General features: G+C 40.7%; 1 protein-coding gene across 2 annotated transcripts; it reads right to left on the bottom strand.

Annotated features, from left to right (window-relative positions):
- TRAM1 (translocation associated membrane protein 1) lies at positions 1–27,296 on the bottom strand. 2 transcript variants are annotated; one of them, XM_084864943.1, is made up of 11 exons: positions 26,974–27,296; positions 18,012–18,075; positions 16,464–16,582; positions 16,235–16,351; positions 15,008–15,066; positions 12,962–13,046; positions 5,932–6,002; positions 5,721–5,825; positions 4,784–4,927; positions 4,329–4,486; positions 1–1,565 (listed from the first exon to the last, which is right to left on the bottom strand). In XM_084864943.1, exons 1-11 carry the CDS (start codon positions 27,094–27,096, stop codon positions 1,492–1,494), a joined length of 1,119 nt encoding a protein of 372 aa, XP_084721069.1. In that variant the 5' UTR covers positions 27,097–27,296; the 3' UTR covers positions 1–1,491. The 2 variants fall into 2 exon arrangements, with proteins under 2 accessions (XP_084721069.1, XP_084721068.1); XM_084864942.1 differs by having other exon boundaries at positions 16,464–16,585; positions 26,974–27,295.
- Positions 27,297–27,967: the final 671 nt, after the last annotated feature.

The raw sequence follows: 27,967 nt of genomic DNA, 5'->3' as shown, positions 1-27,967 counted from the left end.
TAGGTTGTAAAAGTAAAAATTTTTATTTTGATTGATTTCTCAATGATGGTTCAATAGAATGCCAGTTTTTAATGGCAAAAATTTGGTTCCAAACTCCATGATGCTACAGAGAGCTACTACTTTCCCCAGGAAGTAGGTAAACAGCTGGAGACAGAAAGCACGACTTCCTAAGAGCATGGCAACTTCTTACCTGCAGACCCAACAGCCTGCACCTCCTACACTCTACACGGCACAGAGATGAGCTGGTGACAGAAGTGAGAAGTGGGGAACAAGGTATGAACAAAGAATACATGTACGTAAAGACAACAAAAATGCAAATACTCTAAGGATTTTAAAGGATAATTATAGAAAAGAGAACCAAATATTTTACTCAAGTTTTTTAGAGACTTTCTGTAGAGATACAAATATATATCTTTTTTTTATCCAAAAATATGATTTATACAGATAAATGCTTCTCAAAGATGGGACCAAAGCTATAGTTGTAACATAAAGCATTATTTCCTTTTAAGACTATTTAGCCACCTGAATTTTCAATTTTTTTAAGGTCAGCGTATTAAATGTTTTCCAAATAGAATTACCTGACACTCTTTTTATAGATATAAATCAAACAGGCATTATTTTTAGAAAGGGTCTGCAGGTTAAACAATGTTCTTCTAAGATGCTGTGCATATTGAACTTATCACAAGCCCCATTAAGAATCATTATTAATAAACATATCAAAAAGGGCTATGTCAGATTTTCTTCTTTGTAGTAAATATTTAATTTTCTGATTTCCATTTACAAGTGTTGAAAATGCACAAGAAAGATTTTACTTCACAAATACTTTTATGCTAATAAAAGATATTTTGATTCAACAAATATGGCAAAAATCTCCATACTGTAACCAATAGTATATTTTTTTATTTTAAAAAAAAGATGTAACATTAACAACCACTATCTAAAAAATAAAGCACACTATTATTTTGGCGAATTTACAAATCTTTTTTCCCTGGTGTAAAGGCTACAAAAATTCCTACAAATTAGAGAACACTGAAAACATATTAAAGTTTGACATCCAACTTTATATTATTTCCATTTTACTCTGAAAGATAACTTAAAAAATATGACCTGGCTGGAAGAGGCCATCTTGCTAATATAAAAAATCAGTGAGACCAAGAAACCGTATCATTGATATGTAGGATTTTTGCAAACAGTTATCTCTCCAAATCATTAGAAAATGCTCAAAGATAAAAAATAAAGTAAAATATGGTGGTGGTCCCTAAACTATTTTAAAGGCAAGTAGCTTAGTCTAAGCTAAAATATTTTTCTCACTCATAGTAATTATCCTCCCCTCAATTGCCCTTTAAAAATACATGAAACGGTACAATAGCGAGAATCAAAGAGCACAAACTGCATTTTCAAGAACAGGAAAAAAAAAAAAATCTCTAGAGCTGAAAGATATAGTACAAAGCAGGTTTCTTTGGGGACATTAATCAACCGGATTGTAATTCATTATGAAGATTTCTCTTTTCTATTACGAGGAGAGTCTGCTCCATTTGAAGTTACTGTTCCATTTACACCATTTTCTAAAAAGAAAAAAGAGTCAGTGTTACCCTATTTTATGGAGGAACACAAATATCTTTATACAAAAAGGTACCTTCAGAGAAGAAAATTTAAAATCCAATATATACTTTGATGCCCTTAGATAAAACGTATTTACCAGTGCGTAATCTTTACTAGCATTTAACCAATCATAAAACCTGATTTAAACACTGAATTGAAAGAAGCAAATTAAAGGGAAAGTAACTATAATGTTATTAGATCTCAATAATAAAAAAATCACTACTATTGAAAGCAGAAAAAAAAGTGATTAAAGATAAACTCTAAAAAACAATTATAAGAATTTTTAAGTAGTCTTTAGATCAGTGCTTTTGGTAGAAATAAAAACCCTTTCACATTTGGTAGCAAGGTTCTTGGGATTATGTTTCCTTATAACATACTGAAAGTTGGCATTTAGGATAACTCTTTATGTTTAAGAGTGTGTCATGGCCTGGCCTGCATGGCTCAGTGGCTGAGTGTCAATCTAGGAGCCAGGAGGTCACTGTTTGACTCCCGGTCAGAGCACAGGCCTGGGTTGTGGGCTCGATTCCCCACGAGGGTTGTGCAGGAGGCAGCCAATCAATGATTTGCTCTTATCACTGACTAGAGGCCCGGTGCACAAAATTCACACAAGGTCTGGCCAGCGATAAGGGCTGATCAGGGCCTTCCAGCAGCTGCTGGCCAGCGCCCTCCTTCCGGCTGCCGGCTGGGGCCTTCTTCGTTCTGTGCCACCCCCTGGTGGTCAGCGCACACCATAGTGAGCAATCGAGCTCCCGGTTGAACATACAATATATAGATGATGTGGTATAGAATTGTACACTGAAACCTATGCAGTTTTATTACCCAAAGTCGCCTTAATAAATTCAATAAAAAAGTAAAAATATAAAAATAAAGATCACGCTGAATTAGACAGCTTTACTGGTGAATCCTTCCAAACATTTAAAAATAATGCTAATGTTGCACAAAGGACAAACTGCCCAAGATTTTCTGTAAAGCTTGTGTAAACAAATGTTTACTGCATTACTCATAATAGCCAAAAAGTGGGAATAACCCAGATATCCATCAACTAATACATAAACAAAACATTGTATATCTATACAATGAAATATCCTATCTCAGTGCTTGGCAAACTCATTAGTCCACGGAGCGGCAAACCGTGGCCTGTGAGCCACATGTGGCTCGGGAGCCGTGGTTTGCTGACCACTATCCTATCCAATAAAGAAGGAATATGCTAATTGACCATCACTCCATCACAAAGATGGGTGCACCCACAGCTGAGGCAAAGTTCCCATAAGGAGCCTTAACAAGCCATCAGCAGGGACCTGAGGCTAGGCCCTCCCCCGTCCCCATGGGGTTTGACAGGGGACTTCAGGCAGTGTCCCCCACCCAGCAGGGTTTGACAGGAGACATCTGGCCTCGCCCCCCACCCAGGAGGGCATGACAGGGGACCTCAAGGTGTGCTTCATGTCCTGGTGCTGGGCTAGGGGACCTCAGGCTGCTCCTCTCCCCAGTGTCAGGCTGGGGGACCACAGGCCACGGCACCCACCCAGTGGGGCTTGACAGGGGATCTCAAGGTGCACCCCCAGTGCGGGGTCAGGGGAACTCAGGCTGCACCCCCGCCCAGTGGGGCTTGACGGGGACCTGAGGCTGCACCCCGCCCCCCCTCCTGGTGCTGGGCTGGGGGACCTGAGGCAGACTCCCCTCCCCCCCACCTGGCAGGGCTTGATGGGGGACCTCAGGCCATGCCCCCCACCCAGCGGGGCCTGACAGAGGATCTCAGGCCGTGTCTCTAACCTGGCGGGGCTTGATGGAGCACCTCAAAGCATGCCCTCCGCCCCAGTCTAGGGGACCTCAGGCCACACCCCCTGTCCTGGCACCAGGCCAGGGGACCTGAGGCTATGCCCCCAGCCCAGTAGGGCTTGACAAGGATGGGACTGGCCGGGTCTGGATTTAGCCCAATGGGGGGCAGGGGACAGGGGGCAGGCTGTGTCTGGGTCTCATGCGATTTTGAAGTGCATATGGGTGGGCGGGGACTTGACTCTGGATCCCGTGGTGAGCCCGACTCTGACAGGAAGGTTTTCCTATACATTTTACTAGTTTTCTTTAATCTCTGACACTTCTATCATAGAGAAAGGGCAAACAGCAATATTAAATTATTTCCTCTAATTTATCTCCTTTTAATGTGCACAAATTTCGTGCACTGGGTGACTAGTTTGGCCATAAAAATGAGTAGCAGTACATGCTAAAACGTAAGTGAACCTTAAAACATACTAACTGAAAGAAAACAGCTGCAAAAGATCACATATTGTATGATTCAATTTATATGAAATGTCCAGGACAGGATCAAGCAATCAGATGTTATTAAATAAGACACAGACTAATCCACTTGGAATGCAAGGGCAGATAGGAAAGAGCTGTAAAGAGGTTTTGTTTTTTAAATATGAGTAAGATGCTTGAAAGCACAAACTATCACTGAAACTGCCCATATACACTGGCCTATCCTGGTTCAAAATAATCAAGTGGGGAAAGCTTGCGAGAGAGAAACTGAGGAGACAGCTTTTGAGGGAAATAACTGACCCTAGGAAGCCACCAAACTGTGGAATGGGGCAAGATTACCTTGCCTCTAATTTTGCTTAAAAGTAGAATACAATTTTCTCTACAGGATTTTAAACCTTAGTAACAAAGCGCCAAAATATTTTTTTTGTGTGTGTTTTCTACTCCAGGTTTTTCATTGCTTACTGAACACAAACCTGTTCCTTTTCTAGATCTGCCCTTTGTCACTGTTGGCTTCTTCTTCACGGTTGGTGTCTGAAAAGTAGAATGTTCTCTCCACCTGCGAAGCTGGAAATTAATGAACTTCCACATCATGAATGCTTGGGTAATGCAAATTGATGCCAGAACAGCAATTCTGAGAATATGAAAAAATAAACAAAATATCAGAGTGCATCAAAACAATGCTACTTTAAAAAGTGGTCTATCTTGTTTTCGTAGTATTAATTTATTGCTGAATTCCCAAATAATTATTTCATTAATAATTCATCCCAGAAGTTAAATGAATGTTTTGGGATTTAAACTTAGACATATAAAACAGGTATGAAATGGGTATTTTCCCTAACCTCCACATTTTTTAGGTATGTCATACCATAAACTGATAATACATACTATACAGGTGTACCAAGTGAGAAAGATGTTAAATGGACTGTACCTTACGCCTAACACATTGAAGTTTCCAGTACTGAAATCCAGCTTCTGGTTCTCTGCTCTTGCAAGGCCAAAGCCAACAGTTAGCACTGAAAGAATTAAAGTCAGGAGTCTTCCCAAAACAAACAGAACTGCCCACAGAGAAAAGCTGGAAGAAAAAGGTCACAAGTCAAATTCATAAAACTGCAGCAATAAGAAAATATTCTACTAGGAATCAGATTCTATTAAGTAAATGCATATTAAAATATTTGTAATTTTCCTGCAAAAATAGTTCTGCAAGTAAAATGTTTGGAAGATGCTGCACTGTATCACACCCTCAGAGGTAACACATTAGCATATTTAAGGTTCTAGGAGGTCCAGTAAAGAAACGTTTTATTTTTTGTTTGGCTAATCCTCTTTTTACTCCATAGAATGACCTTCACAACTCCTGGTATATACAGAAATTTTGAAAACTGCTGGAGAAAACACAACAAAAGCTGTGCTGTAAGTAAGACCCCAATTCTCATTTAAGAGTTCTAGTTCTACTTTTCTTTAAAGACTTTACACTCTTTACAATACTGCTTCAATTCTGTTTTCAGTTCAATTCTCCCATCAAAATATTTTAATAGTTTTAAGGTTATATAATGTATATAATGTGTTATTTCATTTTCTTCTGTAAGTTCACTTTCCTATAATCCCTTGTCCAAAAGAAAAACATGCATTAAGCAAGACTGGAGAAGTTAGAAAAGTAAACTCGAAAAGCCTTCAGGATTACAAGTTCCCACATGATATCTCTCTAGCTTAAAAAAAGACTCCATTTAGAGAAAATACCCACCCGAGTTGCTATTAGTTTCATTTTACTTAAAGCTGTTACTTACATATAAAGTAATATGACTGCCCACAGTGTGGGCCTTAGCAACTGGCTTTAATTACAGCAGAAATAGAATGGCTGACCAACTTACCCTTTCTGATATTTTTCATCAGTGAAATAAAACAGGCGGGAAATGTGGAAAAGAAACTCAACAAAATAATGTGGCACCAAAAGAACAAGTCCTAGACGATTCAAGCTGTTAAAAGAACAGATTTGAAATGTAAAGGTTACTTATCAACTAAGACAGATTAGCATACTATCTGCGCAGCCCATACACACACCCAAGGAAAATCCTAACTTACTTCAGAAGATAAGCGCCGGCAATGTGAAAGAGGTAAAGACCTATGTAGACAAGCTGCCGAGGAATATCCTCCTGTAAACAGAAAACTGCATTGTAGGTGAAACGTGCCAACATATTTGTTCTGTAGGAGTGCTGTGGCAGGGTGAACAATGTACAGAGGACCCGAGGGGTATTCTGCCACTGCCCCCGACCCCACTGCTCATCCCCATCAGCAGCATGGCTTTAGCAAGTCATTGCATTTCATCTGGCTTTGCTACCTCATCTGCAATGTGTGACTAATACTTGGGTTTGCCTGAATCAGATGACCTCAAAATCCCTTGCATGCTAAGATCTATAGTTCTTTTTTTAAAAAAAAAATATATATATTTTATTGATTTTTATACAGAGAGGGAGAGAGATAGAGAGTTAGAAACATCGATGAGAGAGAGTCATTGATCAGCTGCCTCTTGCACACCCCCTACTGGGGATATGCCCGCAACCAAGGTACATGCCCTTGACCGGAATCGAACCCGGGACCCTTCAGTCCCCAAGCCGATGCTCTATCCATTGAGCCAAACCGGTCCCCGCTAGTTCTTTTGATTATAAACATTTATTGGATGACACACTATTAATACCCATGATAATGTCCTTCTAATATTAACATTGCTATGGTTAGAGGTAGAGAGGCTTTTGTTTTACCTAAAACAGTATTTACATTTAAAAAAATATATATTTTATTGATTTTTTATAGACAGGAAGAGAGAGGGTAGAGAGGAACATTGATGAGAGAGAAACATCTATCAGCTGCCTCGTGCACACCCCCCATTGGGGATGTTCCCACAACCACAGTACATGCCCTTGACCGGAATCGAACCTGGGACCCTTCAGTCCGCAGGCCAACTCTCTATCCACTGAGCCAAACCGGTTTTGGCAGTATTTACATTTTTAAGATCATGCTTTTAATTCCTTTCACTATCAGGTATAGTCACTAAAACCAAAGGTTATAATTTTGTCTTCTCACTTATGATACCATCTAATTTTTTATTCTTCCTTCTTTTCTTAATAACCCTCTAAGCCATGTGTCCACATTTTAGTTCTGCTTCTTTTATTCTCCCATAGACCCTAGAAGCCAAGTTGTTTTAGAAAGTGTTTTTTAAAAATCTAAGTCTAGCTTTAGCAGGTCTGGCTCAGTGGATAGAGCACCAGCCTGCAGACTGAAGGGTCCCAGGTTCAATTCCAGTCAAGGACACATGCCCAGGTTGCATGCTCGGTTTGAGAGGGGCATGCAGGAGGTTAACCGATCAATGATTCTCTCATCGTTGATGTTTCCATTTCTCTCTCCCTTTCCCTTCCTCTCTGAAATCAATAAAAATGTAAATAAATAAAAATGTAAGACATATAGTGGATCATAAAATTAATTTAGGGAGTCACACTAATCTCTTTTAAAATATGAAATAGAGCCCTAGCTGGTTTGGCTCAGTAGATAGAACACCAGCCTGTGGACTGAAAGGTCCTGGGTTCGATTCTGGTCAAGAGCACATGCCCGAGTTGCAGGCTAGATCCCCAGAGGAGGATGTGCAGGAGGCAGCTGGTCAATGATTCTTTCTCATCACTGATGTTTCTATCTCTCTCTCCTTCTCTGAAATCAATAAAAAATATTTAAAAAAAGAACAGATTTTAAAAAAAACACACTATAAGAATTAAAAAAGAAATAGAATAGAAAATGCTAGAATGTAGAGTAAGCACACTGTATTGTTTCATGAAAAATTTATTCCAGATTGCACACACACACACACACAAACATATATATACACACACACACACGGAATCATGACATAAAATCTAGTTTTCATTTTGGGTTGCAGTAAGAAATGTTTACAAAATACAGCGATGGGCCCAATAAATACTTAATTTATTAAATGCCTGTACCTTGCATTTCTACTCTCCTGATTTTGGCAGTTTTCCCTAAAGGTATCCCTCAGCATTTCCAAAGCTCACTTACACCACTTCAAGTTTGTGGAAGCCCTATATTGGCACCTGCTTTTATAACTGAAAGAAATCCCAACAGGATGGTATAAAAAATGGCCAGAAGAGAAGCGCATTGAGCATGTCTGGCAGTGAGCCTTAGAGAGGAGCAGGTAACTCCCCAAGCTCCTTCCCCAGGAACTACATGCAGCATCTCAGCACGGAGCCACCATGGCTTTCAACTGTGTCTGAGAGCATTTGTGCTTTATCGTGAGTTACTTTGTGCACCATTAGCAAGGTAATTGCTTCTTTGCTTTACTGCATTTCTTTTTATGAAAGAAATGGAGGACTCTATTTTTGGACAGCGGGGAAAACCTGTGTGTGTGTGTGTGTGTGTGTGTGTGTGTGTGTGTGTATATATATATATATATATATATATATATATATGGCTATATTAGTCATTTCAGTAGAGTTACTTTATTGAGTCTTCTGAGAAAGAGTAGAGATTTTATAAGTGTAGTTTTGAACTTGAAAACTCTCCTCTAGTAAGAACGGTACAAAGATCAAGCGATAAAGGTGGAACATAAGACAGCCTAATGGTCCTATAGACATAACTATGTTTGGGGACTTTCAGGGGAAATTCTCAGGCACAATGCCAGTTTACAGTGGTTTGTACAACTGGAGAGAGAAGTATCTTTAAGAATAAGCAGTCTTAAGGTCCTTTCCAAATAATTTTCAAACTTCTGATATTATTTCTCCTTACCAAAGGAGAGAGGAGAGCCTCTTTCTTCTGTCATAATCACTTCAGAACAGCTCAGTTATAGTGTTATAAATGTAATCTGATATGCTATATACATGTTTTGTTTTTTTTTAATATAGTTTATTGATTTTGTACAGAGAGGAAGGGAGAGAGATAAAGAGTCAGAAACATCGATGAGAGAGAGTCATCGATCAGCTGCCTCCTGCACACCCCCCACTGGGGATATGCCCGCAACCAAGGTACATGCCCTTGACCGGAATCGAATCCGGGACCCTTCAGTCCCCAAGCCGACGCTCTAACACTGAGCCAAACCGGTCTTGGCTATATACATGCTTAATACATGATATGCTACATATGATTTTGCTATGTAAATAAATAAACTTTTCCTATCAGGAATTAGAAATGAAGTTTACTTATTTATTTGTTGAGAGACTAACAAACATTTATGCTCTAGTTAAATGGCTCAGGTGATTAGAGTATTGTCCTGTACACCAAAAAGGTTGTGAGTTCGATTCCTGGTCAGGTTATGGGTTCGATCCCAGGTTGGGACGAGTACAACAAAGTAACCAATTGATGTTCCTTTCTCTCTAAAATCAAACACATTCTTGGGTGAAGATAAAAAAAAAAAATTAAACTGTTTTATACTTGAATGGGAAAATATATAATGAAAATGAGTTAGAAAAGCTTTGTGAATTGTTTATATATTCTTAATGCTAATGGTCATGTAGTTTACATAAGAATGAAATAATAAAATGATGACTTAAAATTCTGATTCTAAGTTTTCAAGGAAAATCTAATAAATACAGAACATTAAGTCAAACCAAATTCTAAAATTATAAATAAATTCAAGTGACAATTTTTGGTTTTTATTAAAAAGATCAGCCATATACTTCAGTGAATTTCTATTTTTCTAAAAAATTGCTTTTCTTAACTATACCTTACTATAAAACAAACTTTACTTTAAAAAATATATATATATTTTATTGATTTTCCATAGAGAGGAAGGAAGAGGGATAGAGAGCTAGAAATGTCGATGAGAGAGAAACATCGACCAGCTGCCTCCTGCACACCCCCTACTGGGAATATACCTGCAACCAAGGTACATGCCCTTGACCGGAATCAAACCTGGGACCTTCCAGTCCGCAGACCGACGTTCTATCCACTGAGCTTCAAACCGGTTTCGGCCAAACTTTACCTTAAACTGAGCATTACATATATGCCCAAATATAAGGCAAAGCTCTCTCCTTAAACCACAGATGGAGCCAGCTCATATTTAAGTCTTTCCAGAGCTCTCAGAGTATAGTAATCTATACTGATAATAGCCTTAAAAACCTTAGTCAAGCCATAGCCAATTTGGCTCAGTAGACAGAATGTCGGCCTGCAGACTGAAGGGTCCCCAAGTTCAATTCCAATCAAGGGCACCTGCCTTGGTTGTGGGCTTGATCCCCAGTGTGGGGCATACAGGAGGTAGCCAATCAATGATTTTCTTTCATCATTGATATTTCTATCTCTCTCTTCCTCTTCCCTCCTCTCTGAAACCAATAAAGACATTTAAAAAAACACACAAAACTTTAGTCAATATAATTTCTAAATGCTTATAGAGGTTGAGTGGAGGAATCAGTAAGACAGAAGTAAAGATAATATAGTTCGAAACACTGAACTAAATGATTCAAAAAGTGGCTCTCATGATGAATGACATATTAACAAGTTTGCATTTGAAAAGTGTGAATATAATTTTCATGAAGTAGGAATGGGGAAAAAAGCATTATTCTAATTTAATGTGCTTTCTATTATACACAGTTATATGTATGTATAATTAAATTAGATAAACTAAATATTATAAATAAAACATTTGGTTATTTCAGCCACACTTCCCTGAAATTTCATATATTCAACTTAGCTAAGAAATTACATTTTTGTCTGGCTGGTGTGGCTCAGTGTTTGAGCATCAACCTATGAAGCAGGAGGTCACAGTTGGATTCCTGGCCAGGGCACATTTCCCAGGGTTCAGGCTCAATCTCCGGCACAGGGCCTGCAGGAAGCAGCCAATCAATGATTCTCTCTCATTCATATTTCTATCTCCCTCTCCTTTCCTGTCTGAAATAAATAAAAATCTATTTTAAAAAAGGAAATTATATTTTGAATCTCCTCATAGGCAAAATGGAGGATGTTGTTTATATTGAAGCACATATATTACATGTAATTAAAATATTCTCCTTAAGACAAACTGAGTTATTCATGACTAACATACCTCCGGAACTGTTACCAACAGCGTTCCGCTTTTTCTTGTTCTTTCTTCACTTCTCTGTAGGATCGTTCCTAAACTATCACTATGCTAGTTTCTTCCAGTAAGATTTCTTCCAAAAATAATTTTGAGTAAATTTTAAGAAACTGTTTAACACATATACAGCTGTTACTTTCAAATTATGTTAATTACTTGAAACAGTTACTTTTGACTGTAATATGTAGGTGTTAAAAATAGTTTCGGTTTAGTTCTAAGTTATGCAAATTATTCCATAAAAATTAGATTGCATTTCTGGAAAAATGCCATCTGGCAGGAACTGATAAGAACTAAAATGAAACAATTACTTTGAAAGATGGCTCTTTACTTACATGATCAATGAACAAATTATAAAATATGGGTTAATAGTAAAACCCAGAGGTATTATGTCTGTATTATGTCCATGGGAATAAAAGTATATGAAGAAAGCCTTCAATATTTGAGCCCTGGTACTAAGACCTCAAACTATGCTATTTCCGGCAGCGCTGTCGTAAAGCACTTTCTGCAAGGATGGAAACGCTCTCCATCTCTGCTATCCAAAATGGCAGTGTGGCCACATGCAGCTAACGAGAACCTGAGATAGGCCTCCTGTGACCAAGAGAGTGAAATTTGTTTTTATTACATTGTAATTAATTTAAATGGGACCAGCAGCTACTGTTTGGATAGTGTAGCTATAGGATATCCATGGTTCACATTGAGAGCTTACTGAATATGGAAGGGCTACTGGAAACTGGGAGTCTACAAATTTTATCTTCAGACAATTTGAGTTCAAAGGTTTTATGGATCATCATCCTAATCCTTGCAATCAACTTAACTAGAGAACATTCTACTTTATAAGTCAACGTAAAACTCTAATGTGGTGCTTTTTTTTCATCGTAGCAGACACATCAATATGACGAACACATAGAACACACACACAAAAAAACCCCCACAAACACAAAACAGTAGTAAATCAAGACACTATACTCAAGAACTATTTGTAGCACATATAGAAAGAAGTGACTGTGGTGATTGAGAAGGCAGAGATAAACTGGTCATTGGAAGGGTTGTTACATTTCTATTTGGGAAAGCTTCTTACAAGACAATTAAAAATGTTTTAAATGTGGAAAGCATACGTATATGTACATATAAAACAAATAGGGGGTGAAATGAATCCCCACGTAACCATAGCCCAGCTTCAATAGTTAACTCATGAGCAAGATTGCTTCATCCTTATCTTCATCCATGTTCAATTTCATATATGGGAATTTTAAAATAATCTCTCCCGCCAAAGGGTAAAAAGTGCTTCATTAACTTATCATAGGAAAAGGGTATTCCAGGAAAAATAACTGATGTGCTGGGGTTATAAAATCAGAGACCAATGGGAATGAAGCACAGGAGAGAGCAGGAGAAAAGGTGACCAGTAGGGGGAGTCCAGAGGAGGGGGCCTTAGAGCACAGGTCAGTGGCTCTATTTTAGTTTAAAGTAACAGGGAGCTAGCATGGATTTTAGAGGAGAAAGCATTCAATAAAGGAAATCAAGTTGCTCTGTAAGATCACAAAGTCTGACTTCAGAAGTACTGAGGGTAAAGCTGGAAAAAAGAAAACCGCAGTGCCCCGGCGCTGTTTGTCCAGATAAACAAACACCTCTCCCACATGCTAAACCGGGAATGCTCCGCCCAGGTCGGGAAAAGCCTCGCTGGTGAATAGTTAACTGTGGTTTACTTGTTCAATCCTGAACTTTCCTCTGGGAATTACACGCAGAACCGTTAGTTGTGGTAAATCTGATTAGTCCTTGTATCAATAATATGAAATTAATATTACATTTCAAAATTTAATTTATTTTACATTACTAATAATAATTTTAAAATTAGCAATTAGCATGTCTAATGCAAAAGATCCCCCTCTAAGTGAAAACTAACACCCCCGTCCCACCCAGGATACCTAGTCTTTGTGGAAAGTCTGGAGCTAAGAGAATGGGGGAAGACTTGAGGGAAGAGGGAGGTTAAAGACACGAAAGGGAAAAAAAAATGACAGATAATTTTAAAAACACAAAATCCCAGCTTACTTTTTTGGTTTTCTGGAAGTAGAGCTCAGGAAAAGTATGAAACCAGTAAGCCAACTGTGATATGTAGAAAAACTTCACCTGAAATCTGTGTAACAAAAGGAAGTAAAAAACACATTTTAAAGCCTGGTATTTTTAAAGAGTAAAGTTAAAAATGAACACTGGAACTGAGGATATACTAAGTAGTTATGTTTTCACTATCACTTCAGGTGCCCTTACAATTAATACTCTGTGCACCTTTCAACAACTCTCCCTCAGCCACTCCCCCCGTCTCCCTGGGATATTCCCACCACCAGTCAATTCCTCTGGATTGAGCAGCAGAAGCAAACACATCAGCTGAAGAACCCTGTAAACATGCAAGCTAGCTGGAAGGAACCGGAGCTCTGAGTCTATTCGATAATTAATACCGATTTGTGTGTCATGTTAGTTACTGAACACATACGGATCATGACTGAGGGACTCAAACCACAGATCTAGAAAGTTTCATCAAAAGGGAAGCGGGAGCCGGGCCAGCATGGCTTAGTGGTTGAGCGGCGACCTATGAACCAGGAGGTCATGGCTCAGATTCCTAGTTAGGACACGCTTGCCTGAGTTGTGGGCTCGAACCCTAGTAGGAGGCATGCAGGAGGCAGCCAATCAATGATTCTCTCTTATCATTGATGTTTCTATTTCTCCCTCCCTCTTCCTTCCTCTCTGAAATGAATGAAATTAAAAGGGAAGCAGGATGGGTACAAGACTGACATAAAAGCAAAGGAAAGAGATTAAAAATTACCTGAAACTGGAATAATCCCAATTTTAAATATCCCCTGGCTTTTTTCTTAGTGAAATATGGTAACTCTATCTGGATGGAACATTGAGAGCCCCAAATAAATGGAGGCCAACCAGGGTTAAAGAGAGTAAAAGGCAAAAAGGTTTCCCAAGAGATATATCCTAATCAGTCTGGAATCACTGGTCTCTTTACACGGTATCCTCCAGTCCTTCTGCTCTCTCTTTATTCTCCCTTCTCCTCCTCCTCCAGAGTCTAAAATAGAAACCTCAAAGCCAATGTGAAATAATTTCCAGGGAGGAGGAAGGGAAGAAATACAGTCCCACATAAATATGATGTTTATAACCCATTCTATAAAAGTTCATTGAATTGATATAACTTTAAAAAGTTACAATGGTTCAGCAGAGTGGACATTACTACTGGCCTTCAAAATATTAAGACATGCATGGCCACAGCACTCCCTTCATATCTTTTCTCCAATGTCTATGTCAGTGGCTGGCAAGTTCATTAGTCAACAGAGTGGCAAACCTCAGCTCTGGAGCCACATTTGGTTGGCCTGCAAACTGCGGCTCTTGAGCCTTGGTCTAAGAAGTGGTAAGCACCTAAAGCCCAGCATGACAGAGGATACAGAATAAACAGAGAGTTTCTACTGCTGTCAAGGCACATAGTCTTGGTGGGCATGGGCACAATATAAGATTTACATAAATGACACAACAATATGTGGTTACTACATAAAATTTTATACATCACATGACAAATTCAGAAAAGCAAAAAATATTACAGGCTAAGTACGAGAAAAATCTGGAACAGTTGTACTAGAGCTCAGCTTGAAGAAGAAGAATATAGTTGAATGCTTTTGTAGCTAATAAGCTTATTACAACAGCGTATAGAAACCTTGGGAGCTAGAAAGAAACAATTTCCACCCTCAAGCTTACAGTATAAGAGAATAAAAGAGTGAAGGAGTGAAGAGTCTGAGGCAAAGAAAAAGAGCAAACCTAAGGAGAAGGAGGAGCAGGAAGAAGGAGAAAGGATGGGGGAGGAGAAAGGGACAAAACTAATAAATTAGATTGTTATAATCAGAATTCTCAAGCTAACAAACATACTGAAAAGATTACATTCATGAAAAAAGCACACAGGAATTTTTTTCCTATGGCAGCAGGCCTGCCAAAGACATACTTTTGTATGCATTTGCCTACAATTTTAAGGAGATTAAGAATGAATTCTGCTTAAAAGTGACATGACCATGGTCCTTAACTAAGAAAAGCCTGCCAGAAATAACTTACGTCATCAGGTTAGGGGGATAAGACCTCCACAAGATAGTTGGGTCTGAGATGTAGTTTTCCTAAGAAAGAAGATATAAAAATTAGTCTATTAGTACAATGCAAACTTCTTGGAAAATCAGACAGTATTTTCATTTCTTGCACATTTACAACTCCCCAAGTCAAGTTCCAGAGAGCCCCCAAGGTCAAACTCTTCTGTTGTTTTAGTTATTGTCAACTCAGCTGAATTGCTTACTTTAGTGAAGTGAAAATCAATGGATGTTCGAAGTCAAATAAGACACAATTCCTGGCCTTCTAAATTCTTTCAGTCCAGTAGAGTAAAAAATACAAGTATGCAAACAAAATCAACAAAGCAAAAAATATTAGAAATGCTCCATAACAGAGGTACAATAGCTGCAGGAGAGATGGATTATATCTTGGGTAATCAGAGGTAGCCAGGAGATGGAAGATCAAGGTGCTGCCAAATTTTACAGATTATGCCCAGATAGCCACCAAATCTTTTTCTTAGATAACCGTATCTACTCAGTGAGAGTTCTTGCATAAGGAAAGGAAAGCCTAAAGTGACCATCTTTAATAAGAATATTTTCCCAATGAAATATAACAGTTTAGTTTTTAAAACAAATATTTAAGATAAAATTCACTTAGCCTATTTATTCACCTCTAACATGGTAGTTTAAAAAATTATGTGTCCTGACAAAGTAAAAATATGTTAACTCTGGAGTACTAATACTAAGGTTGATACTGCCTTCCCCCTCATTAGTTAGAATGACACATTTAAAGGTTTAGATTGCCTTAACTGCAAAGTTAACCAACATTTTAAGTTGCTTGGGAAATGTCTGAACTGTTTTTAAAGGGGGAAATGGCTAGAAACATTACAACTCATGTAACCTAGCATAGGTATCACTGACATATTACCCTTTGTGCTAATACAGAGATGCCTGAAAATGACTGCAAGATATAAAATAACATTCAACTGAGTACAAATAAGGCTTTCTCAAGCATTATAGTTTAGAATTTTTACTGTATAAAAACTAAGGGAGACTTATCCATGAAATTTGCTTTATATTAGTTCACTAGTAGAATACCTAATCTTATATAGCAAAAGAAGAGGGATTTTCTAAGGTTCAGGGTTTGCTTACATTAAAAAATAGAATAGGATTGTATTTTCTGTTCTGGGTATATAATGTAAATATTTTAAGAAAGGAAAATTTAAGCGTAGTATATACTTACAGAAACTAGAATGAATGTGCCCCAAATACAAGAAAATAGGTAGAATGCACTAAGCTGACCAGATTCATTAAACTTGCTGTGTTTCGTTTTGGAGAAGTGCATACGCCTGTTTATTTTCTAAAATTAAAAACAATCAATAATTAAAATTATAAAATATATTTAATATGACAATCATAGTATGGAGAGCTAGTATTTTACAAAGTATAGATTTCTAAGATTGTATACTTACATCCAACACATACTCTTGAATTATGGCATGAACAATTATCGCCACTAGCATGTAGAAGAAAATTGTAGCCAAATCTTTGATACCATAGTAATAAAAAGATGCTGTTTCAGTAGCTTGTTCTTCTGAAGGCCAAAAAGGACAGGACACACATACACAAAAATATACATGAGATTATAAAAACAGCACTAAGTACAACATAGTTATGGAAACAAACGAAGATGACTAACCTAATAAATAAGTATTACAGAAACATCATGGTAATTTGCTTTTGGACATCTTGAGTCATGGCAACAATGAAAATTGAGGAGACTATCTAGGAATTGAAAACTCCAGAAATTACTTAACAAAGACTTGACACATGTTATGTTAGTCACAGCCATCAAAAACCAAAAAACAGGAGGGGGGTGGCCACAATTTAATGTAATTATAAAATAGACATTATCCCAGGCGTTACACTTAGCCCACTTGCCTGTATTTTTAAAGGACTTTGGAAACTTTCTACTTTCTACCTCTACTTTCCAACGAGACATCTCATTATGATTCTGAAGGAAAAAGAGATTTAATCTGTATTTGATTTAGTTTTGATCACTGTAGAGATAAAGGCAACTGCTTCTTAAAATTATTTTCATTCCTTGAAATTGCTGTAATTGTTTAGAACAAAGCTTACAGGAGTTGGTTAAGGGCTTCATTTTTCTCTGGCATATTCAAATTTCAAAACAACTTTATGGTTCTCAGTTATCTGATATCTAAATCACTAAATCAAATATTTACAAAACTATATATAATGAAGAAAATCCAACTCAATGATACATAATTCATCTTTTTTTTTTTTTTTTTTTTTTTTTAAGAGAAATCCAGGGCAAGTTTACTGCCTGAATATGTTAATATTTCATGAACTGAATACCCATTCCTACCCTGTGCTAGTTAATTATATTACTGTATTCAATACAATCAACTTCCTGTAACAACTTGATTTTCACAAAGCATAATTTAGAAAACCTTTTTGAAATGAAACTAAAAGTATAATTTGGTGCTATTACCAAATTACCCCTAGCGTTTACTGACATCTTAATTGAAATAATGTCACAGGTAAAGCAAGACAAAAAAACTGAAAATAAAATAGGCTTAAAAGGGTTATTATAGGTCTAAATCATAACTCACTTGTTGGAAAAACCGAACCTAAACATTGTGCCTTCAGAAACCTTGGTTGAACAATGATACTTTAAACAAATGTAAAATATCTATGTTAAAGGGAAGAGAAGGCAAAAAAAAAAAAAAAAAAAAAAAAGTTCTTTGACAGAATTTTGAGCTCATTACAAAAATGTACAACAAACACTAAACACATAAAAACTGATTTCCATATAATACATAGGGTGAAGTCAACCAAAAACATCAGCTCTTACATTACAAAAATATCAAAATATTCAGTCTAATCGTGAATGAGATTTGTGAAAAATTAATGAAGAACCTAGTGTTCGTGGAAATTTCACAGTTTGTCCAAGTGAACCTTTCCACTTAAGTAGACAATTCTAAAAGAAAACTACTTACCTGTTGCAGGGAGGGTAACATTGTACTGAAGAGTAACAAAAATGATAGAAGCTTTTGCTGATATCTAGAAATGAAAAAAAAAAAGATCAAGTTAATTTGTGACCTACCAATAGTTGATCAGAGGGAAAATATTATAGCTTCTGTCCCCAAGCCTAAGAACCAAGGGCACCCTAGTTCCTGCAGCACCCTGACAGGCACAAATGAAATTCCTGATCACCAAGGAACTGGGGATGGGAGTTCACATAAGAGCATTCTGCAGTTCACATGAGACTGTATAATTCACACCTACCTTAAAGATTTCAAAAGAAATACTCTCTGCATTTCCACTAAATGGTGATTTGAAAGTTAGTTTCTCTACTCTAGACTAATGAACACACAGGTCCCAATGAGGAAAAAAAAAAAAAAGTTAATGTAAATTAAAAGAAATGGGAACACAGTAGCCATGACAAAAAAAACGGATCAAAGGGTCTGTAGTTTATGTGTGTTCATCTCCCACACACCTGGCATAGCTAAGTGGTCAATAAACATTTAAATGACCCCACTACTGGTAAAAGTAAAGTGGGCGGAAGAGAAATATTGAATGTTTCCTGAATATTTATAGGTACCAGACAAGAAAACAGAACAAAGGTGAATGAATGATACAATCCTTGATGATTACGAGTTTAGTTGGGCCAGGAAGACAAAATTATTATACTACTACTAGAGGCCTGTTGCACAGAGATTCATGCAATAGGCCTTCCTTCCCCTGGCTTCCATCACTGGTTTTCCTCTGGCACCCTGGACCCAGGCCTTCGCTCTGGCCACTGCCCTCCACCTTCGCTCCGGCCAGAGTCTTCCGTCTTTGTCTTCACTGAGGCCAGAGTGCCGCTCCTGTAGATTCCTTCGCCACCCCCCATTCTCCCTCTCATAGCAGGCATCCTGCCCTGCCAAGCTGCCAACCTGCCAAGCTGCTCCGCACCTGGAGTGGCTAGGAGGCGGAGCCACCTCCATATTTGTCCTCCTAATTTGCATATCCCTTCCTGATTGGCTAGTGGGCATCACAGAGGTATGGTCAATTTGCATCTTTCTCTTTTATTAGTGTAGATAGAATCAGTGCCAATGGGTATTCAGGATAAATAAACTGTTTTTGTCTTGGGTGGGGAATGAGGCATGTTCAGGAAAGACTTCTGAGAGGATGTGGTGAGAGAGTTGTCTCATTGAAAAATAAGTTGATGAGGGGGGTGAAGAGGGCAGTGTAGGCAGCAGAAACAAAGTGCAAAAGTCAAATAGCAATCAACACAGGCCTGGCATGGGCACACATCAGAAGTGGCAGAAAAACCTAGACAAACTGTCAGTGCTAGTGCTAGAAAGGACCTTGTTTCTTTCTTTAAAAATAAAAAATTAATAAATCTTAATTGTTCAGATTATTACAATTGTTCCTCTTTTTACCCCATAGCTCCTCTCCAGCCGGTTCCCATCCCACCTTCTGATTCATAGGTGTACAATTAGGACCTTGTTTCTTGATCTAAGTAAGTTTAGATTTTATTTTACACTGGAGAATTTTGAGGAGAGGGAAGTTCACAAGTGCTTTTTAGTAGCTGGCTGTGGCTTACTAAGTCTCCTCAGACCCAAGTCCACACTACAGCCAGAATCATCTTCTGATCACGTTAACACATCTTCCCAGGTGCATCCTCCGCCCAAAAATCCTTTGCTAGATTCCTGTTCTTTCTCAGATGAAGAACAAAATCTCCAATGTGCCCCAAACAACAATCCATAGTCTGACCCTTCCCCTCAGCTCCATCCAGCCTCATCTCTGACCATTTCCTCCTGTTCTCTCGCCTGTGGCATTCCTCTATCCCAGAGTATGTGCAGTTCCACCTAACACTGCTAGGTAACCTTCAGCCTTCAGCCTTCACACCTTTTCAAGTAAGCCTGTCCCGTCCCTTAGAGCAGGTCATTTCCTTTGTTAGATTATCTCAGAGAACTGCCTTCCTTTCAAAACACATACTCTTGGTGTGATTACATTAACAGTTTCTGTCTCACTCATTAGAAAGTAAGCCCTGTAAGAGCTGGGACTATGCCTGTTTCTGCTCATCACCATATGCTAGAGACTAGCCTGAGGCCTGGCACATATTAGGTGATGAACTAAGGCCCAGTGCATCCGTGCACTGATGGGGTCCTTCAGCCTGGCCTGCAGGGATCAGGCCGAAACTAGCTCTCCAACACGCTCCTCCCTCCCCCCCAAGGGGTCTTGGATTGTGAGAGGGCAGTTCTTGGGTGACACACCCCAGAATAAAGCTCCCTCCTCTCTGGTTCTGGGTGCATCACCTGAGAACCGCAGCTGCCAAGTCACTGCAGCTCAGTAGCTCATGCATTGAGCATCTGCCCCCTGGTGGTCAGTGCGCATCATAGCTACTGGTCAGAGCACCTGCCCCCTGGTGGTCGGTGCATCTCATAGCTATTGGTCGGATGGTCGGTCACTTAGGCATACACACACACACACACACACACACACACAAGATAAAATATAATCTGAAGTAAGTATGGAAGTCAAGTATAAAACTTCTGCAAGAGATCACATGAAAGATAATAAGGCCCGAACTAAGGCAGTGGTAGTGGGATAGAAGTGGGACTTTCGAGGCAGAATAAGGCTTGGTAAGCAAGAGTCAATGACTATGTTTTGGTGCTTATAGCCTAAGTGAAAAGTAATGTTATTAATAAAAATGTGGAATACAGAAGGAACAGCAGGTTTGAGGAAAAAAGAAGAAACTGAGTCCTAGATACACTTAGATTTCTGTAGGTAGTTAAGCTTAAGCCTGGGAGACGCTAGCTTAGCGACTTGGGCATCTCTATTTACAGGTAGTAACTGAAGTTGTTGAAAGCACATAAATCATCTATGGACAGGGTACAGTATTCGTAGACAAATAAGACATCAGACTGTGGCGTGGGCACAGAAAAAGCTGGTGGCAAAATAAGAAACGATCAGAGATGCAGAAAGAGAATGAAGAGAGCTTGATGCCCCAAAAGCCAAGGGGGGAAACATTTCAAAAAGGCGTGGTTAATAAAGTCAAAGTTTCAAAGAACACGTGGTGGGGAAAGAGTGCAATGGAACGGACAATCTGAGAAGTCGTGGTCACGGCCTGAATTGTTTCAACAAAGTAATGAGAGCGAAAGCCAATGGCAACAGACTGAGGAACAGAAGAGGAACAACGTGGTACCTAGTGACAGATGCCAGGTCAGAATTCATGTTGTTTTATGAGGGGAGAGACTGAGCTTGTGTATGGGGGTAACACTGAGTGTATGCCTTCCTCTGACACTTTTTAGCAACCCACAAATGGGGAGGCACAGGAAAGGCAGATGGCAGGCCAGGATGAATGGGGAGAAAGACCAAGAGGGAAACAAAGCTGAGGGAGAGTGTGGATAAGTAGTTCAAGCCTGCAGAGATAGCACAGCAATGAGGGGGCTAACATTCTGGAGAGAGGGAGAGGGGGCCAAGGGACCACGGAAGCTCGGACTGGCTGGGGAGCAGGCAAATGAGAAGTAGGATGGAGGAGGGGAACAGGTAAGTTATGGCTGAGCCTCTGCTACCCCAGAATTCAGGATTGGAAATAAGCAGGTCTGTGTGATAAAGCCCAGGATATGACACAAAAGTGAGTCACTGAACTCCGGTAGATATAGAAAGGTCACTTGAATAAAAAAAGCCAGTAAGGCTTGTTATAATTTGAATCATTCACATGGATGCATTAGAGCAGAATGATGGTATGAATTTCCTAGGTAACACGGCTTTCATGTAATTCTTTTTAATAAAATTGATTACTAAACTTCATTTTTAATATCTTTGTTTAGATTTCATATATATAAACATAAACACACATAACACACACTCACACCCCCGTTTCTAGTTCAGCATATGAGGTCACGGCTACATAGACAAGAAAACTTTTTTTTTTTTAATTGATTTTTTACAGAGAGGAAGGGAGAGGAGATAGAAACATCGATGAGATAGAAACATCAATCAACTGCCTCCTGCACACCCCCCACTGGAGATGTGCCCCCAACGAAGGTATATGCTCTTGACGAGAATCGAACCTGGGACCCTTGAGTCTGCAAGCCCATGCCCTATCCACTGAGCCAAAACCAACTAGGGCAACAAGACAACTTTTTAAGAGCCCCATACAAATGACAAGTGAACTTCTTTAAAGATTAATTGAATATCAAATACCAAAAGCAAAAACAAATTAGATTATACTTTTATGCTAGGCTTCCAAATAAAATTAAAGTCTGGCCTTCACTAGTTTATTATGTGACATTAAGTAGTAGAAGAAGAAGCCTGGCCAGTGAGGCTCAATGGCTGAGTGTCAACCTATGAACTAGGAGGTTACGGTTTACTCCTGGTCCGGGGACATGCCTGGGTTGAGGGCTTGATCCCTAGTGGGAGCCAATCAATAAGTCTCTCTCATCATTGATGTTTCTCTCTCTCTCCCTCTCCCTTCCTCTCTAAAAAAAATAAATAAATAAGTATATGTATGTGTGTATATATATATATATATATATATATAGAGAGAGAGAGAGAGAGAGAGAGAGAGAGAGAGATAACTCTACTTTAAATATATATTTAAAAAAAAAGTAGAGTAAGAGAAAAAATACAAACTACACTCCCCCAAAAAGTTTCTAGAAAATTACTGTCATCACATTCTGAACCATTTCTAAGCCCCCTTAGCCACACACTACAGCCAGCAATTCTTTAAACTAATTTTACAATTAATTAATAGTAAGACAAATTAGCCTGGAATAAAACATACTACAGAAATATATAATGCATTAAAAAGTAAAATTACTGCATTTATGGCAGTTCTGGACATTTACAGCACCGTTCTCCATTTATAAGGGAAAAAATGACTTATTCAGATACATCTTAAATAGGTTACCACAAACTCTAACGAATTGTTTAATTCCATGTTGGATGCAATATCAAGACTGCCAATGGAGCTTAGTATTTTTTTTCTTTTTGTTATATACAGGGGTTAGTATTTTGTACTTGTTAGAGGTTGGTGTGACTATTACATTGACCAGGTGCCTGAAAGATAAAAGGACAATTTCTGAATACCAAATTCCACTTTCCCACATGTATATAAAATTTGGTTAAAAAAAGAAAAAAAAAAGAAAAAGAAAAAGGGAAGAAAATGTTGGTATTAAGACAAGTCATGCTTAAGAACGAACCTCCAAAAACTATTCCAAGGTGGTTGTAACTGTAAATGTCTCCCAAACCTGCGCAGCCCACACAACACAGGCTCCCGAACACCTGGGAAGTACGCCTTCCAGAAGCAAATATTCCTCTTGGAAACCCACAGCTCCTCTCTGGCTCCACTTTCAGAAAGCTTCCCAAGCATCCTTACATTTTTCGACTGTTCAAACTTTCCTAACTCCAAATTCGAAGCCACTAATTATAGACCATAATTTGCATTATGTGAACAGATGCTGACTATACTAAAAACATGATTTCAAATTTCATAAGCAATTTTTGATATCGCCAAGTTTCCTGGAAATTAAAGTCTTACATTTCCCCCAACATACTACTACTTCATCGATCTTTTCGGTACACACAGGGTGGGGCAAAAGTTGGTTTGCAGTTGTAAGACATAAAACACAGTTTATTCTTGTGTTATTTTTCCATATGAACAACTGTAAACCTACTTTTGCCCCACCTTGTATAATCTCTTTAAATATTAATGGTTGGACCCTTCTCTCACATAAAAATGCTGTCTTGTATTTTCCCACTTTGAAAAATATCTAAGGAATAATAACAGCTACCACTATGGCATATCTCTTGTATGCCACTGAAGTAGAGAGGCATTATATATAGTAATTTTATTCTCTGAGTTTGTCAATGGGCCCCATTTTACAGAGAAGGAAATAATTGAGAAGTTAAATGACATAGGTCATCCAGTTTGCAAGCTGTAAAGCTCTAACTTGAACATGGAACCCTTAAGCTCTAGCATCTATGCTTCATGATATTTCTATATCGATTCTTCATTTTGTCTAGTAATATAGCATCTATTATTGCTTTGTCAACTTCACCATAAATCTTGACATGTCCTCAATATAGTCACACAAAAGGCTTAGCTTTACTGCAAAAACATTGACTTTTCTATTATTCTAGTACAATTATTGTCATTCTATAATTATGTTAACTTTGAGATTTATCTGCAGTTACTTTATTTACTTTGAGATTTATCTGCAGTTACTTTATTTACTTATGTATTTATGTATTCATTGGTTTCTCTTTGAATGTGTGCATGTACCCTAATTAGGGATGGATCCCAAAACCTTGATGGATGATGGGACAATGCCCACTGAGGCCAGGGCTATAAGCAATTATTTTAAAATAGCAAAACTCACCTGGCCAATTTTTCCTCGTATGTACATAACATGCTTTCAAGTCCTAAAACTTTAACATATGGTAAGAAAAATGTACAACTTGCAAACTTCCCTTTCCTGTATACTACTTCAATGTTTTCTTGAACTGACCCTAAAAACTTATTAGATCATTGTTATATCTATTTAGCTTTTCAAATTTTACATATTTACATAAAGGCAAAAATCCACTCTGTTAAAAAAAATCATTAACACATGAGACAAGGTACAGATGGTGCATTTCCCTAGAATGGTGATAAGACAATGTGAAATATATCTTAAATAAAAGCAAAGTTAGCCTTGTCTAAGGGTCAGTATTCCGATTTATATTCCTTTTAATTCAAAGCATTGAAACACTACTCCCAAATTCTATCTTTAAAGTCAGGAATTCTTACCATATGGAGATAGATTATGACAAACTTATACAAAGTATTATTTCTTTTTTTGAAAAATATTTATTGATTTTAGAAGAGAGGGGGGGGGGAGAGAGAGAGAGAGATGGATTTTTTTTTTTTTAGTCTCATTTATTTATATATTCCTTGGTTGATTCTTGTATGTGCCCTGCCGGGGTTGTATTGGCAACCTTGGAGTTTGGGGACAACGCGGTACCCGGCCAGAACACAAAAGTTATTACTTCTAATAACAAAGCAGAAAGTACAAACAAACAGAAAGGGAGTACAAATGTTTAGCACTGCCCTTTTATTTTTTAAAAATATTTTTTATTGATTTTCTTACAGAGAGGAAGAGAGAAGGACAGAGAGTCAGAAACATCGATGAGAGAGAAAATCATCGATCAGCTGCCTTTTGCACACCCCCCACTGGGGATGTGCCCGCAACCAAAGCACATGCTCTTGACCGGAATCGAACCCGGGACCCTTCAGTCCGCAGGCTGACGCTCTATCCACTGAGCCAAACCGGCTTCAGCTAGCACTGCCCTTTTAGTAATATCACACATTCACACAGTTCTCACAGGGAGCCTTCACACCATATTACCAGGCCGCCCTAGCATCCCCGCGGTGAGAAGGGCACAGGTGGCTGAGCCCTCAGGCAGGAGGAGGTGAGCAGCACAGGCCCAGCCTCAAGTGAAGAAGTGAGTTCCCACGCGTTAGTTCCCTTCTACCTCTCCTTCCTCCACACCTACCCCCTCCTTCACCACAGACCACGTGGAAATAAAGGACATTACCAGGAATTAAAAAAAAAAAAAAAAAACACCCTACATTTAGACTGCAAAAATACAATAAAACACGTATGAAGCTCCCTGATAGCAACCTTCAAAAGCCCAGAGGGGCTCCATTTAAAATATTTACCCATCCTGTGGCCACTGGCAGTCTCATTCCGCTAGTGTTTGTGTTTTTATTTTTTCCTCCCAAGAATTCAAACGTCCCTTATTCACCACCAACCAGGGAAGCAGTCCTACCCCCAGGCACGGATCTGGGCGCTGGAAACGCTAGAATCACAGGCAGGTCTGCCCTGACCTCCCTCCCGGCAGGGGGAAAGGCGGCAAATACGCACACCGAGTACATTGGACAGGGCGTCGGGGCTCTCGAGAAAAAATGGGGGGAAAAGGGAAAGGTGGTAAGGGCTGGGCATGCATACTGGGGAGCGAGGGCACGGACACGGAGGAGGATGCCAGCTCGCCCAGAGCATCACCGCATTCAACAGCTGCGAACGCGCCGCCGCTCCCGGCAGCGCGGGCGGGGAGCGCACCGGCTCCCGCAGGCCCGGCCGCTCCCGCTTCCAGGAACAATACCGGGACCATCGCCCGGCTCCCGGGCGCCGCTGCCCAGCGCCCCGCCGCTCTGGCTCCTTTACGGAAAAGGCAGACAGTTGGGGGGACCGGCTGGGCACACCACCGGCCTGGGAGCGGGGAGCGGAAACCATCGGGGTGCCCAGCCCGCGCGCCCCTCGCCGCCCGCGGCCGCCGGCTCCGTCTGTTCTCATTCACCCCACACTCGGGGCTGCGGGGACTCCTCCCCCCCCCCCCACCCGCCCCCGAGGTCCCCGGCCGGCCCCCGACCCCCGGCCAGGCCTCCACGTCACCCCAGCCCTCGCCCGGGACGCGCCCGCCGCCAGGCCGCCCATCCCCGCCCCGCCCCCGCCCCCCTAGGCCATCCCGGCAGCCAGGCTCCGTCTGTTCCCATTCACCCCCAAACTCGGGGCTGCGGGGACCCCCCCCCCAACGGGGGACCCCCCCCAACCCGCCCCCTCGCCCCCCGGCCAGGCCTCCACGTCACCCCGGGACGCGCCGCCGCCAGGCCGGCCATGCCCGCCCCCGCCCCCGCCCCCGCGGCCAGCCCGGCAGCCCCGCCGCCCCCGCCGCCGCGGCCCCTCGCCGGCTGCCACGTAACCCTCCGCGGGAACCAGGAACTGCGCGGCGCCGGAGGGGGCGGCGGCCGGAGGGGAGGGAGGGAAGGAGGGGAGAAGGGAGAAGGGAGGGAGGGCAGCGCGTCAGCGGCGGGGGGCGAGCGGCGGCCCCAGGCCCGCACCTCGGGGGTCCGCCGCCTCCCCCCACCCCACACCCCCACCGCACACCCCGACCCCAGGCGCCCGGAGCGCGGGGCGGGCTCACCTCGAACATGAGCCCCAGCAGGAAGACCATCGCCACACAGGAGACGATGTCCGCGTGATTCTGCAGCACGAATTCGTGGCTCAGGATCGGGGGGCTCTTGGTGCTCTTCCTGCGAATCGCCATGGTGAGGCCGCCGCCGCCGCCGCCCGCGCTGCAGGTGCTCCGCCGGCTCCGGTCCGCCCGCCGCTCACCAGCCCGCCGCCGCCGCCGCCGCCTGCCCCTGGCTGCGCCTCACCGCCCCGCCGCCGCCGCCGCTCGCTGGGGCTGCACTTCCCATCCCACAGCCAGTACGCAGCCGCCGGGGCCGCCCGGAAAAAAAAAAAAAAAAAAAAAAAAAAGCGAGCCCACGGCGGGACGAGCATGCGCAGCAGGGAGGGGGAGGCGGCGCTCGCTGGTGCCGCGGTCGCCCTGGCAGCCCACAGCGCCGCCTGGTGACCGGAGGCCGACAGCGCCGGCCGGCGAGGGCAGAAGCCGGAGCCAAGCAACTGAGTTAAACAGGTTAAATATCCAGCCTGGTCGCTGACCGCCACGTGTGGTAGCGTGCAAGGCCACAAGCATGCTTTCCCATCCTCCTGGCAATCTTGGGCTGGGTGTCAGTGCCTGCTTCCTTGCTGAGTATCACTTCTTTAAAAAAATAATTTTTAATCAATTTATTTATTTCAGAGAGAGATGATGGTGATGATGATGATGATGATGGAATCACCGCTATAACCAGGGCATGTGCCCTGACTGGGAATCCAACGGGGACCTCCTTCTGGTTCATAGGTTGGCCCTCAAACACTGAGCCACATTGGCTGGCCAAAGAATGCAGGGTTTTGAATCAGAATTCTGCCACGTATCATCTGTGTGATCATGAACAAGTTACTTAAACTTTGTGAGACTTGATTGACTCATTCATTTGTGTATTCATTTATTCAAAGAATATTTATTGGGTAGCTAGGCACTGGGGATACAGAACTGAATGAAAAATACAAATTAACCTGTTCTGTTGGGC

This window comes from Pipistrellus hanaki (genome assembly GCF_964339955.1).
Source record: "Pipistrellus hanaki genome assembly, chromosome: 17".
NCBI lineage: Eukaryota > Metazoa > Chordata > Mammalia > Chiroptera > Vespertilionidae > Pipistrellus > Pipistrellus hanaki.
The sequence above is the reverse complement of the archived record's forward strand: the minus strand, read 5'-3'. Positions and strand labels throughout refer to the sequence as shown.